The 13,582-nt window shown below is 43.7% G+C and overlaps 1 protein-coding gene across 15 annotated transcripts in view; it reads left to right on the top strand.

The window, feature by feature from the left end:
• DOCK9 (dedicator of cytokinesis 9) overlaps positions 1–13,582 on the top strand; it is a 256,309-nt gene that overhangs the window by 106,984 nt on the left and 135,743 nt on the right. For 14 of the 15 annotated variants that reach the window (XM_074378467.1, XM_074378465.1, XM_074378460.1 and 11 more), the window contains exon 2: positions 9,706–9,822. In XM_074378467.1, coding sequence (XP_074234568.1) covers positions 9,706–9,822 — 117 coding nt within the window. Of the gene's footprint in view, positions 1–4,239; positions 4,264–9,705; positions 9,823–13,582 lie in introns of those variants that run through there. The other variant, XM_074378466.1, reaches the window with a different exon arrangement.

The following is a 13,582-nucleotide window of genomic DNA, read 5'->3' as shown; positions in this document are numbered from 1 at the left end:
TTGTATGTAGGATGGTAGTGCAGAAAGGCTGGCGGAGCCACACTGATTAACGTCTGGCTTCAGAGGCCCCTTCCTTCTTACCGCAAGCTGCATTGTCCCCTCCCTAGCTGCGTAGCGGGGGTCTTGTTGACAGTGTTGAGAAGTGCCCCATTTTGAAAGCAGACTCAATTCCGTGAAGGATTTTTATCTCAGCCAATCAGGTATCTTTTATAGCTCTGCAGATAAATCAAGGAAGTCCTAAATTCTTTATAAGCAGAAATGATGCATTTCTCATTTCTAAAAATAGAGCGCTCCAAGAGTTGCCATTTCCTTAGTTTTGCTATTTCAAGAAGTGGCTTTCAGGGTTTCATCTTGTGTTAACATTTAATTACCAGGCACACAAAGGAAAGAAATGACTGGAAAGTTCACGGGAAGCCATCATGACAGAGGGCAGAGCAGTAGGTTCAGAAAGCCTTTTTATTTAGCTCTTCCCGTGCTTTTCGAGGCTTCATACATGTTTGGCCAACACTGAACTCATTTGTGGGCTGATGCTCTCCAGTTCTGCTGGATTCCAGAGGAATCTCATTTTCCTGGCACTGAGAAGACTCCCTGGCTTCTGATTGCCATTGAAGCTGAAATTTCAGTTTGCGTGGTTGTTGAGCAGCCAGAACCAAAGCCACAAATGCTGTGTGGGAAGGACTGAGTTAGGACAGCCTCCAGGGGAGATCGCGGGGAGGGCACGTGGGTCATGCTCTTTGGCACCTGTGGGAGCCGCATGCTCACTGGAGGTGGCCTGCTGCGCTGCTGTGACCAGTAGATGGGGCCTGGTGGCTTTGGTGTCAGCGGCTCACCTGTGCCCATGTTGTCCCTTGAAATGCAGCTGCTGCTCCCCAGCATCTGGTCACGTGGCCCTGGCCGCAGGCTGTTTTAGTGAGGCTCCTGATTCTTTGACAGATACCCATCTGTGGGTCTTGACAAGTCTGCCTCCGTCCCGGGTGAGTGCCACATAACCCTCCTTGAGCAGCGTCCGTTGGGGTTCACACCTGCCCCCGTCTTTGCAGTGTCCGATCCTCCTGGTCCCATGAAGCTGCCCTTAGTGGGTGGGTCTAAAGTGCTTCTGTATACACCCTGACCCTCGACTGTTCTTCTCAGTCCTTCTTGACACCAACTTCATCGGTCCTCATTTCAGTTCATAATGCAATAGGCATCTATTTGTGTTTTCTTTGGGCTCAGTCTCTGAATTCCACTGTCATCTGTATTGATTAGGGTATAGTTTTCTCCATGTTATGTCTTGTTTCTCCTTCTTTGTAAAAGTCCCAGCCATTGTCATCATGTTTATTTAGTATGTTTCTGGAAGATAGAGGAAAGTTTCTGTAAACAGATGGGTAAAATTGAATGTGCTTGGAGTACTCACTCGAAAACAAAATTACAATTACTGTCATGCAAGCAATACATTTAATAATAATAATAATAGTAGCTACTTTTATTATGTGCTCACTGTTTGCCAGGCTGTGAGGAGCATTAACTCACTGGGGTGCAGTAACAGCCCCAAGTAACTGCACAGCTCAGCTTTCTTAACCTTCAATTTGATCAATGTCCGTGGGGTGTGGTATATATATGGCCATATCGGGGCAGATCTGGGTTTTCTGAGCAGTGAAGCTTAGAATTTGGGGGGAGGCTTTAAGAAAAGTAACTCAGAATTATAAATACAAAATAAGGCATGGAAGTGAATAGTGATTTAGAATTTGAGAAGAAACCACAGCGAATTATAAAATTTAAAAAGCTAACCCAAATTATCAACATTGGAAATACAGGAAAACAACACATTTTTGTCAATGAACCTCCTGACATACCTCAGTGATATTTTCTTCCCTACATTTTTTTGGCATCATACTCCTGTCATCTCTTCATACAATCATGATTTTGTATTATCATTCTGTGTCACAAGAATAGATCATTCAGTCTTTCCTGTAGCAAGATTATTTGAAATTTGCATTTTATTAGTCAGAGTTTAGAAAAGTTTCTTCTAGCTTTGCAACGTTTGGCAACATCCCATAAACCTTTTAGGACTGGATAACCTCTGTTAGGTTTCTTTCATATGGCAGCTGTGTGAGTTGGGGCATTCTCAGTTTGTGTAATGACTGCTCTCAAATACCTCCAGGCAGTTCTGGCCCAGGCACCTTGGGATCTGCCTGCGTTGCAATATGGCCTCTGTGTTGTGCCGCCACGTCACTCTGTTTACATGACATTGGGTGGACCGACATAGTGGGCCGTGTTTCTGTAAGTCTTCCTAAACCAAGATGCCGAGCCACAGTTGACCTCTACGGGGATGTGTATGGGGCCCGAAGAGAGGTCTGTGCAAGTGAGGGGCATTCAGCTGCTTTAACCCACAATCAGTACGTCTGTGTCCTGGGCTAGGTGTGGAGAGATCAGGATACCTGGCCCTGCCCCAAGGCACGAACAGTCAAGGTGATAAGCTAGCTGTTCAAGGGTCATTTCAATCCAGGGCAGGAGGAACTGCCTACCTAGAACTGCTACTAACCGGGAAGCAACAGTCGGAAAAGGGGCAGGGTCCCTTTTAATGGGCTGAGGTGGTGCCCCAGTTATAAAGCCAATGACTGCAGGCCCTGGGGCTAGAGCAACTCTGCTTTAACTTTTTGGGGCATATTTGTCTGTGTGAGATTTGTTTTTGAGAACGATTCTGCTGCTAAAATCAAACATCTGTGGACCGCTGCCCGAAGGACTGTAGGAGTCTGACAGGTGCGTAGGTGTGGGGAGTGACGGGAGCAGGCTCGTCAGGAGCAGTGAACCGCTTGCCCGGCTCGTGTCGGGGCCCCAGGGCTAGAGACCTGGCTGCAGCCCGTGCATCTGCCTGTCTAAGAGGGGCTGAGCTGTCAAGTTAAGGAATTCAGAACCCTGCCCCCCTGAAGAACTGTCATTCTTCTCAGCGCTCGTGAAGCATCACTTGCTTGGTGAAGTGAGAAAATTTCACAATCCATGGACGGCAATTGGTGGTACCTCCTCCCTTAGCTCAGCATTAGCCTCTGCCAGCACTTGTCACTGTACTGAATTCGGTGTCCACGAGTCCACCTCTCCCACTAGTCCAGGGTTTCTTTGACTCAGTTCCATGGCTGTTCTCCAGGAAGGACAACTCTCCCCCCAAAACTGGGTATAAAATGTGTGTACATATTTCTATGGGGAGGGAACCCATGGCCTCAGAGAGGTCTGTAACCCTAAGAAGGTTAAGGAGCTCAGCACTGGGCTTGTTCCTTCTTCACCCCTGAACTTACAAATTCCAGCACAGTCCTTGGGGCGTCGTGATAGACTAGGGGTTCTTCAGAACCCCCAGAAAGCTTGTTCAAGCACGATCCCCACTCGTGGAATTTGTGATTCAGGTTTGGGATGGGGCTTCAGAATTTAGAATCTGTATCCACTTCTTAGATGATGCTGACAGTGCTGTTCCTGGGACCCCACTTTCAGAACCACTTTTGTGAACTGAAAGTCCCACAGTCCTCTCCCTGATTTCACACCAAGAAATGAATGTTCATAGATAAGGACTTTTTACCTCCAGATGGGGAAGAAAGCTTAAGGGCTTGTGTGCGGATTGAGTGTAAAAAATTATTTTTACACACTATAAAAGCATCATACTTTGTAAGAACAAGTGCAGATAGAAAGATGCACTTTTGAAAAAAGCACACAGTCACACATCCTATGTGTTCTGAGTCTCATAGACTCGGGAGCTGGCTGAGCCCTGTCGTGCTTAGAGAAACACAGTGTCCTGGAATATTTTAAAACTCAAACTAGTCAATCTGCAGGGTTCTACAACAAAGTACTTCTGATGCACTTCTAGTCACTGACTAGTGATCAATTTGGGTAATTCTGGGCCCCAGTTTTTCCTTTTGAAGATAAAAAATAAGTGCTTGTATGTCAATTATGCCTCAATTGGAAAAAAAAAAGTAGTTTTTTGTATGATCAGGCCTCATAAGATGGCTGCTGTCTTGCTCTCTGTGCTTCCCTGCATGACCCTGCCCTCCCTCACCCTTACAATATGTGCACGAGTGCCTCCCCGTCCTAAGCTGAAAGTTTAATCAGTAACTACCCATGTGATTGGCTCCACCCCTAGCTGATGATTGTTCTAGCCCTCGGACCGGAAAGGTTCCAGTGTGTTCGATCATCATCCAGAAACAGCAGCCTTGCGACAGCTGCTTACCCAGAGAGCTGTAGGGGGACGCGTCCCAGCCACCCTTCTGGCAACCAAGGAGCCCTTCTGACATCATGCCCCCTGTAAGTGATAGCTGCCTCCTCCCCTGTGTAGCAAACTATGTTCTACCTGCCGTTGGCCATACACAGCGAGGTGTCTCCCCAAGACCTTTGCCTGTGACGGAAGATTCCCTGTCCAATGAATCATTGATGTCGCTGTCACTGACTCTGGGTTCTTTCTTTGGTCTCATGGCTGGGGAGTCGGAAGGATGGCAGGACTGGGATGTAGCCCAACAGTCTTTGAGTTACGTCACCAGGAGAAGCACTGAACTGAAGTGTGTTGAGGTGGCTTTAAAGCCAGGCCATGTGCCAGATCTGTGCTAAGCCTGCTTCTTCTAAGCCAAGAGTAGTTACAGGCAGTCTGGTAATTAGCCTAAGTTCATTTTGTTGTTAGTGTGACATTCCTGTCGCCAGTGATGGCCAGTTTCCTACACCAGGGGCCTGTCCCCCCCACATGTGACCAGCTGGAAGAGCTTAGTGGAGCTGAAGAGCAGTGAACAGCTGTAACCAGTGAATCATCAGTTTAAAGAAGAGGAGAAAATAGGAGATTATGGTCTTAACCCGTAGTTTGGTAGACAGAGAGGTGTGGCTTCCCGCAGGCCCACCTCAAGTCTCCTAAGCCCCTCTCTTCTACCATTTCTTTTTCCTTTTTCTGTCTTCATCTTTTCCTTATGTTTCCTCCATCTCTGCATCTTCTGCCTCCCCAACCCCTAGGTATCTGTCACTTTTGTCCCCTCGCCATCTCCTTCTTGTCCCTCTTCCTTTCTTTCCTTCATCATTCTCAGCCTCTTCTCCTCTGATAGTTTCTTTCCTCCTCCTAAGAGCCACGAGTAGAAGCGAGGCGTTGTGCCAGCTGTTTGTATTTAAAGTGAGAGCTTTTTTGCCTTGTACTTAACTTACGTAGCCGTGAGTCCCTCTCCATTGGCCCCTTTTCCTTGGAGTCAGTGGTTCTCTCTGGGACAGTGTTCCCTGCAGCTGAGGAAGACCTCTGCCCATTCAGGTCTCCAGGAGTTGTTTCATTGAGCGACTTCAGGGTTTGTCTAAGTTTCGAATCTTCCGAGTCCTGGGGACCAAAGAAGACATGTTATTCTTCCATGAGATTTCCCTCATGCTGTTCTTCTGCAGGCCTTCCTGCTTAACATGCACCATCAGTCTTTAACAGAGATGTTGGCTTATAAACTCTCCATATATTTCCTGTGGTTGAGCATTGGTGTGCATAGACCCTTAACAAGGCAGCCTGGAGAAGAGAGAGTTCTGACTGACAGAAGACTGCATTCTAGTCCAGTCTGCTGGTTACTTGGTAGGACATTTCAAGAGATCAGCTCAACTTGTGATCCTCAGTTTCCAGCCTCAGTAAAATGGAGAGATGTTTCCATGCCTGCCTTAGAGTGGTGTTAAAAGATAAACTGAGGCATATTAAACATTTTAAGAGTTTATTTGAGCAAAAATCAATTCGAATTGGGCAACACCCAATTCCCAGTGGTTGGCAGCGCGCTGGCAACAGGAGGTGGGGGGAGACTTATATGAAGAAAGTGCAGAAGCTAAGAAAGGAAGTTACTGATTGGCTCTAGTGCAAAGCCCAGTTGGCTGTTTGTGCTTGGCTGTCTTTAGTGTCTTGATTTTATAACCTTGAGGCATTTGCAGGCACATATTGGTTTGCTTATGTAGGCTGCCACCTACGGCATTAGAGCCGCCTCAGACTAATGGCCTCCATGTTAGATTGATTTAACAGTGGATTAAGTGTGATCATCTGTATAAAAACACCTTGGGAGTTAACAGTGGCACACAAAAGGAAGGTAATCCTAATATCCACCACATTACATTAAATACTACCAAAGTAGCTACAGGGAAAAAAAATAATTCATCTAGGTAACAAAAGCGTGATTTGGTGTGCTAAATTGCAAAACAATTATGAATACTTTTATAGTTTTCATTTATTAAACGTTTTAAACAATCTAAGTTTGGTCAAATGGTGAGAATTGTCATTAAATACATTTAAGAAGATGTAAACATACTGTCTGTATCAGTCCAGAAATAGCAAACTTCAGTTGATTAAACATGGAAAATTAATATGAAGAATTACAAATTGGTGAAAGGTGATCAACTGCTAGAGAGTAAATTTAACTCTACAGCAAGATCCACAAACTATGGCCCTTGGGCCCAATCTGGCTGTTGCACTCCTCTCCCGCCACAGTTTTATTGAGATGTCATTGATATATATCACTACATTGCCTCTTTTTGTAAGTAGAGTTTTACTGTCACACTGCCACGCCCATTTGTCGACTTAACTGTCTCTGACTGCTTTTGTTTACTGCTTATGACAGAAACCATAAGTCAGCTAACTTGTTTACTCTCCACCTCGTCACCAAAAATGTTTGCCAACCCCTCCTCTAAGAATAGAAGACTAGTCTATCTAGGGAGCAGAGACCCAGGGAAAGAACAAACTTGGAAGAGCTCCCCCACAGGCAGCCGAGGCTAGGATTCAGGCCTCGGTGAGGGGAGTATGCCTGGTCCACTGGACGGGGAGGTTTGCTGGGGAGCTGCGGGCTGGAGGGCTGGGAACCATCTGCTGGGGTGCCTGTGCAACTTCTGGGGGATGTGTGCCTCTGGGCCTCTCACAGAAAGCCCCCACTGGCTACTGTGCTGTAGGTACAAAGCAAAACAAAAACAAAAATAAACCAACCCCAGAACACTGGAGCCTGAGAAAAGCCCCTCTCTCAGCAGTGTGCCTGCAGCACTCTTTGCTAATGAGGGCTGACATTGTGGCCCTGCTTTCTGATAAAGCAGTCTGACTTTCCCTTGTGGCCTGGAGGGAGTGGAGCCAATGCCCCCGTGCGAAGGGGTCGAAGGGACGCATCCAGCTGAGGATTCCCCCTGGCCAGCACATGCCCGTTGGAGCAGTCAGGCCTGGAAAACTAGGTTACCTGCTCTGGACTTCCCTGGTTGCGGTCATGTGCTGGACACGCTACAGAGCAGGGGAGAATGGTGTCTGTTCCATCCTGCAGCCTCTCCATCTGACTTCTTTGTAATGGAAGTTTAGCTGTCAGAATCCTGAGCTCTGCCATTGGAGAAAGCTGTGTGCATCTTTTGGTTTTATTAGGAATATAGTCATGGCTCCTAAGAAAAATGTTACAAATTGTGGCATTCATCCATTTTGCCAACAAGCACCTATGGACTTATAATTATATACAGCATGACAAACTAAAATGAAGGAGCAAACGATTTGTTTAAGTTGAATTAAAATATTTTAGAGAATACTTTTTGTTTTCTGTGGCAGTTCTTACTAAATTACTTTGTATAAATTTCTTCTTTTGGCCTTTTTTAAATACAAAAACAGTTTAACATTACAGATATTTTATACAAGAAATTACCTGCACTTTCACTATGATAATTTTAATTTTTTTGATTTTGCATATTTTTAATCTCCATCCATAAACATGTTTCACCCAATTATAATAATATAATAATGTTAACTTGTGTGGGCATTGTGTTTTTTCTCAGCATGTTTTAAGTTTTTTGTAGAGTCTACTTAAAAGTTATTGAAGTTAAATATGAACATTTTTATATGTGTCTTAGGCAGAGCAAGCTGACTGCTTCATTAAAAACTTGAGAACCTCATTGGCTTAACACAGTAGATGCTTTAGTTCTTGTTCACAGGCTATTTCAGTGCCAGTTTTAAGCAGGCAGCCTTCTGCAGGGTGATTCAGGATCCAAGCTCCTTTTATCTTGGGGCTCCACCCACTCCTCAGTGTCCTTGAGTCCCCTGCAGGATCCTGTGCGTGCTGCTGGCAGTGGGGAGTAGGGAGAGAGCAGGGAATAGTGGCTGTCTCAGTTAGCTTGGGCAGCTGGAATAGAATGGGGCTTAAACAACAGATATTTGTTTCTCACAATTCTGGAGGCTGGGAAGCCTAAGATCAAGGCACTGGCAGATGCAGTGTCTGGTGAGGGTCCACTTGCTGGTTTGTAGATGGCTGTCTTCTTGTTGTGTTCTCACCTGGTGGAAGAGATGAGAGAGCTCTTGGGGGGGGGTATCTCTTGTAAGGGCACTAATCCCATTCAAGAGGGCGCCACCCTCATGACCTAATCACCTCCTAGAGGCCCCATCTCCTAACCTCAGTATATTTAGGGATTAGGTTTCAACATAAGAGTTTCAAGGATGCAGACATTCAGTCTGTAGCAGAGGCTTTTATGAGCTAGGCTTGGCAGTAGCCACATCCCTTCCACTCATGTGCTATTGGCCAGAAGACTGTCACATGACCACACCCATCCATGGGAAGGCTGGGAAATGTAGTCCAGCTGTATTGGGAAGGAAAGGAGGCAGACTTTGGGAACACATAGTCTCAGTTGCAGCTTCCAATTTAATTGCCACATACCAGATGTCTTTAATATATTTCCTATATATTGTCACTTTAACATGTACAGCATTTACTGAATTGTGTGTATGAGATGATTTTTTATTAATAGCTTCAAAAGACAAATCTTGCAGTTTATAACTGTTTTTTGTCTTTTAAGTACAGCTGATTTACAATTGTGTGTTTCTGGTGTACTTGCAGTAACTATTGATGTAATGAATTTAATAACAGTTTTTGTGTATATGTGCATGCACGTGCACACACACACATATTTTAGCACTTGGCATACTGTGCTATTGTTAGTTGAGTATGTATCTTTATCCTCCACCTGGCCTAATTAGTGCCTTGCATGTGGGAAGTGATCACTGAACACTGGCAGTAGCTAGAAATAGATGAGATTTTTACTGGGAAGACTAACTTTGGAAATAGCTAGAGAAGGCATAATCTCTCTTTGCTTTCCCCACTTGGTCATAGCCTCCTTCTCAGTGCATGCCAGGTCTGGTCATCTTTTCCCATGGGGGGTCACCCACAAGCCCTGATTTTAGTACATTTTACCCCTTGCTTGCCTTATTTTGATCCAGCTCACATTTTTCGGTGTTTAGGTATTGCTTATGTAGGTATATGGATGGTTCAGGATAGACAGAGATATTTTGAGACTTCAGAGATGAGCTCCACAGAGTGTTATATGAAATAGTGAGCTCTGTGGATGCTTTAAGCCCAGGGCCAAGAAAATGTAGTCATGGCTGGAGCCACTGGCCTTCACTGCCAGACCATGGCTAGCCCCCCCCTCAAGCAGGGCAGCTCTGGCTTAGAAGGGTACTGACTAGCCAGAGGTGACCCAAGACATGAGTGGAGGTTCCATTAGACTCCATAGCATCCTTTGTGCTTAAATAACCAAATGAGCATGAGTAACCATGAAGCGTCTTCTGTGCCTTCGAAAACAACTTGTATCTCTTGTGTCTGATTCTTCCTAATAACAAAACTGGCACACTCTCATTGTAGAAAAGTTGGAAAATACAAAAACATACTGAGTAGAATGTATAAAATTCTTTAGTCTTAATAAGTTGCATTTATCTGTAAGAGTGTTTTAATTGCTTATCTTTTAACCTTCTAGGCCAAGCCAAAGCTGATTGAGCCACTCGACTATGAAAATGTCATCGTCCAGAAGAAGACACAGATCCTGAATGATTGTTTAAGGGAGATGCTACTCTTCCCCTATGATGACTTTCAGGTAGATAACTTCTAAGTGCCTGTAAATAGAGCCGTGTGGTTGATCTTTACAAACAGTTCTTTTCTATCTCTTGATTTATTTTTTGGTTAGTTAATTTAAGAAATTTAAAAGATGAAAAGAAGAGATGATATTTAAGAGAGAAAAGTTTTTATTGTTATATTCTTCCAAGCATTCTTTCATGAGTTGATTTTTTTATTGATGTTATTTTGTCCTATACATGTATATTCGTGTGTGTGCAGTTATGAATGTATGTTACGTGTGTATGTATATGTTCATATATGCAAATACATGCATATAGCACATACATATATAACATAAATATTTCTTCTAGGTGTGTGTCTTTTATCTTCAATAGACTCTGGGCTAATTCTGTGGATACAAGTGCCTCCTATGTCTTAGGAGCTTTGTAGAGTTTAGGGGTTTTGCCAAGTGCCTTAGAGTCTTAAGGAGGGCATGGACGGAGGAGGCCAAGATGGCGGAGTTGAAGGAGGGGATGGACTAGTGAAAGATTTTGTAATGCATCCTTTTAGGATGGCTCACTGGGAGACTGCCTTGAGAGAGGCCCTGAACTGTGTGTGGGCTCAAGAGAAGGGGTTGGGGTTCCTGACAGCCAGGAAAGTCCTGGCATTCCCTTCACTGATGCAGTGACAGGTGCTGTTTCCGGGAGCTCAGTAGCTGCCAGCAGGGGACTCAGCACAGGGGACTCAGCTATGAGCTGCTCTCTAGATTGTTGCTTGAAGCCTTTCAGACTGTGGCCTGGGGCTAAGTGCCCTACAGTCGCTTGAGGCCAGTGAGGCATGATAGAACCCTAATGGCATTAGATGCCTGGCAATCTGGAGTCATCTTGGCCTACTGGAGATTCTAGTTACTTCCCTTGCTCTCCTGGGACTTAATCTTGGCACTTCCTTCATCTCTTCCTCGATGCTTCTCTACCTGATGCTGTTTCCATCTAAGACTGGTCTTCTGTGAATTAAACTGCCTTATTTTTGTTTAAAGCTTCCTTGATTCTTTGTTGTTTAATTTAAAAAATTAGTACATACTTGTAAACAAACAAATAGGCACTATTAAAACACCTGACATTAAAAGCCTCCTTTACCACCTTCTTTCTAATCCCATTCCCCAGAACATAACCTGCTATACACAGCTCTTTATGTACCAAATTGTCTTTAGAAACTTCCATGTTAATAACAATTGTTAAATTATATTCCTTGAAATTTTTTTCCCACCAAATTTAAGAGCCTCCAGTTTACAGCAAAGGTAGAATTTTCACAAATGTTCACTTCTTCTAACTTGTTAGAGATACATGTGGAGAAAATGATTATACTCTAGTTCTTCGCTGAAAAATAAGGAATGCCATGGAAATGAAATTGACCATTAGTTCAGTGCTGCTGCCAAAGTATGTTCCACTGATAAATGGTTTCAGATGGTGCTCCAAAATATGATGCTTTGAAAACTTCATTACGTGAATAGATTACCCAACTAAGGGATGAATAAAATGGAAACCTCAGAATGATACTTTTTGCCTGTGATTTTGGCAAAAGATTTGTTAGCATGAGAAGTTAAATGAGATGATTATAAATTATATTCCATGTTGACATATTTTTCCTGTCGTGTGCTCTGAGGAAGCCAAAGGTTATCTCAAGTTGCTCTGAGCATGAAGTATGTATTCTTCTTGGTATCAGTTAGAGTAACTAAGTTGTTTCAAGTTTGCAGCCTAGAATGCAAAATTGTATCTGCAATTCTGAGATAAAATTGCCCAAAAAAAAGCAAAGCAAAGAAATAAGAAATAAGATATAGTTATTTTAGTTTCATCTTTTGTCTCAAGGCCAAGGAACCTGGATGTTTAAACTACTGTGGAAACAGATGATTGAAACTTTGAGAAAAACTCCATTGTCCCTTTTGCCCCTAACTTCTTCTCTGGGGATAGGAGACACAAATATTCTAGGAACGGCAAAGAAATCACTGACATTTTGCTGGCCAAGTTGGAATGAACAAGTGTTAATTTCTGCTTGGGGGAAGTTTTTTCAAAGCTTGAGGAGCTTGAATGTCAGTGTCGATTGCCATCACAGTAGTTGTGATGGGCTCCGCTGGAGTTTGGATGGTGTTACTTGTTTCCTGGGAGACTTCTGTTTTCTAATCTGGTAAGGCTGTGTTTCCTGTGCTTTCTTGCTAAATTGTCTTAATGATTTTACCACCTGCCTAGTTAGCTGTATGATCCAAATGTCTTAATGATGCCACAGATTCCTTCTGTCTGTCCCTGGGTTTTTTGTTTGTTTGTTTTTGTTTTTTTTAGCAGGATAGGAGCAGAATTATTGTTGTATTATTAGAGGAAGAGGGAACAAATTAGGTCAGAGGAAAATATTTTACTTCATATGTAAAAAAGACAGGAAATGGGTCAGGTAGTGAGCAAAGTGCATGGTGAGGTTGATTTGCAATCCTATACTTACTAGTTAAACAATATTAATTACCTATTAAAATAATAGAAGTTGGTGTGAAGTCCTGTCAAATATATTCAAAGTGATAATTCACTGAAATGTAGGTGTGGATAGGGGTGATACACTTGTGCAGGTCATGAGTAGACCCGTGTTGGGGTTGTCAGCCCCTAAGGATGTCTGAGTTCTCTGAAAACAAATCTTACGGGTGTACTTGTCTGAGGTGGGAGAAGAGTGTTGAAAGCAAAACACCCTACGAGACATGAAGTCAATGTGGATTTTAAAAAGACAGAAGGACATTTCTCAGCCGTTCGAACATTTATGAAGTGAAGTTTTCTCTTCCCTGACTGGCGCAGGGATGCCACGGCTAATACAACCCTCCCTTGCTGACTACCCTTGTTCTTCAGAATCGGACTCAGGGGCTTTGGGGTCTGTTCTGTTGTCTGTGCCTTGGCTTCATGGTTCTCCTTTCCAGCAGGATCATCTCTTCTCCGTTGTTCTAGAACCGCCTCACCCTTTGAGATTACAGTCCTCCAAAGCTATTCAAGTCCACAGTCATCCCTCCAACCCCGTTCTCTAATTCCTCTAATGCTTACCGTCTACATCATGTGCATTAATGCCTAAGTGCATTGTCTTGAGTTTTTCACTGATGGCTCCTTATACTTCTTGTGTTCAAGTGTTCCCACCTGTGCTGTGGCCCCGAGGAAGGTGCCTCTCTAACCTCCCTTGCTGCCCACTCACCTCCACATCCACAGAATCTCCGCACGCTGGGTGCCAGGGGTGGGTGCTTCTGGCTTCATTTAAAAATCTATAAAGTTATCATGAACGTTAGGTAGTTTTCTTTGATTCACAAAGTGAATATAAGTACCGTTGAGCACATGTGGAAGTGCCCATGACTAGATCTGTAAACTTCTTGCCAAGTCAGTGATTTGGTTTGGTGGAAATTAGATAATTTCTGAAATAAAATAAAATGGAAGTGAAACAGGGTCATGAAAGGAGTATAATTCCTGGTGGCTAATGGACCTTTCTTGTTCTTTAAGTTTTGTGGCCACATCAGATTTACGTGGTATGAGTCTGAGAACTTTTCCATGGGTAAATTATAGGTAAACTTTAACAGGCAATTAGACAGAGATGATAACCTTTATGATTAAAATGCTTTAGATCAAGAAAGGTAAGTGGACTCATTGCTTAAGAATTGACAAATCTCTGCATAAGTGTAAGTGGTGCCCAGGGTTCCTCCCTTTCCTATCAGAGACAGAGAATTCAGTGTGAGTCTGGTGGTAGATTTCCAATCAGGGTTCTCATCCTTCAAGTGCAAGTCCTTTGCC

This window comes from Camelus bactrianus, chromosome 14 (genome assembly GCF_048773025.1).
Source record: "Camelus bactrianus isolate YW-2024 breed Bactrian camel chromosome 14, ASM4877302v1, whole genome shotgun sequence".
Lineage (NCBI taxonomy): Eukaryota > Metazoa > Chordata > Mammalia > Artiodactyla > Camelidae > Camelus > Camelus bactrianus.
Note: the sequence above shows the minus strand (reverse complement) of the source record. Positions and strands in the feature narration are given on the sequence as shown.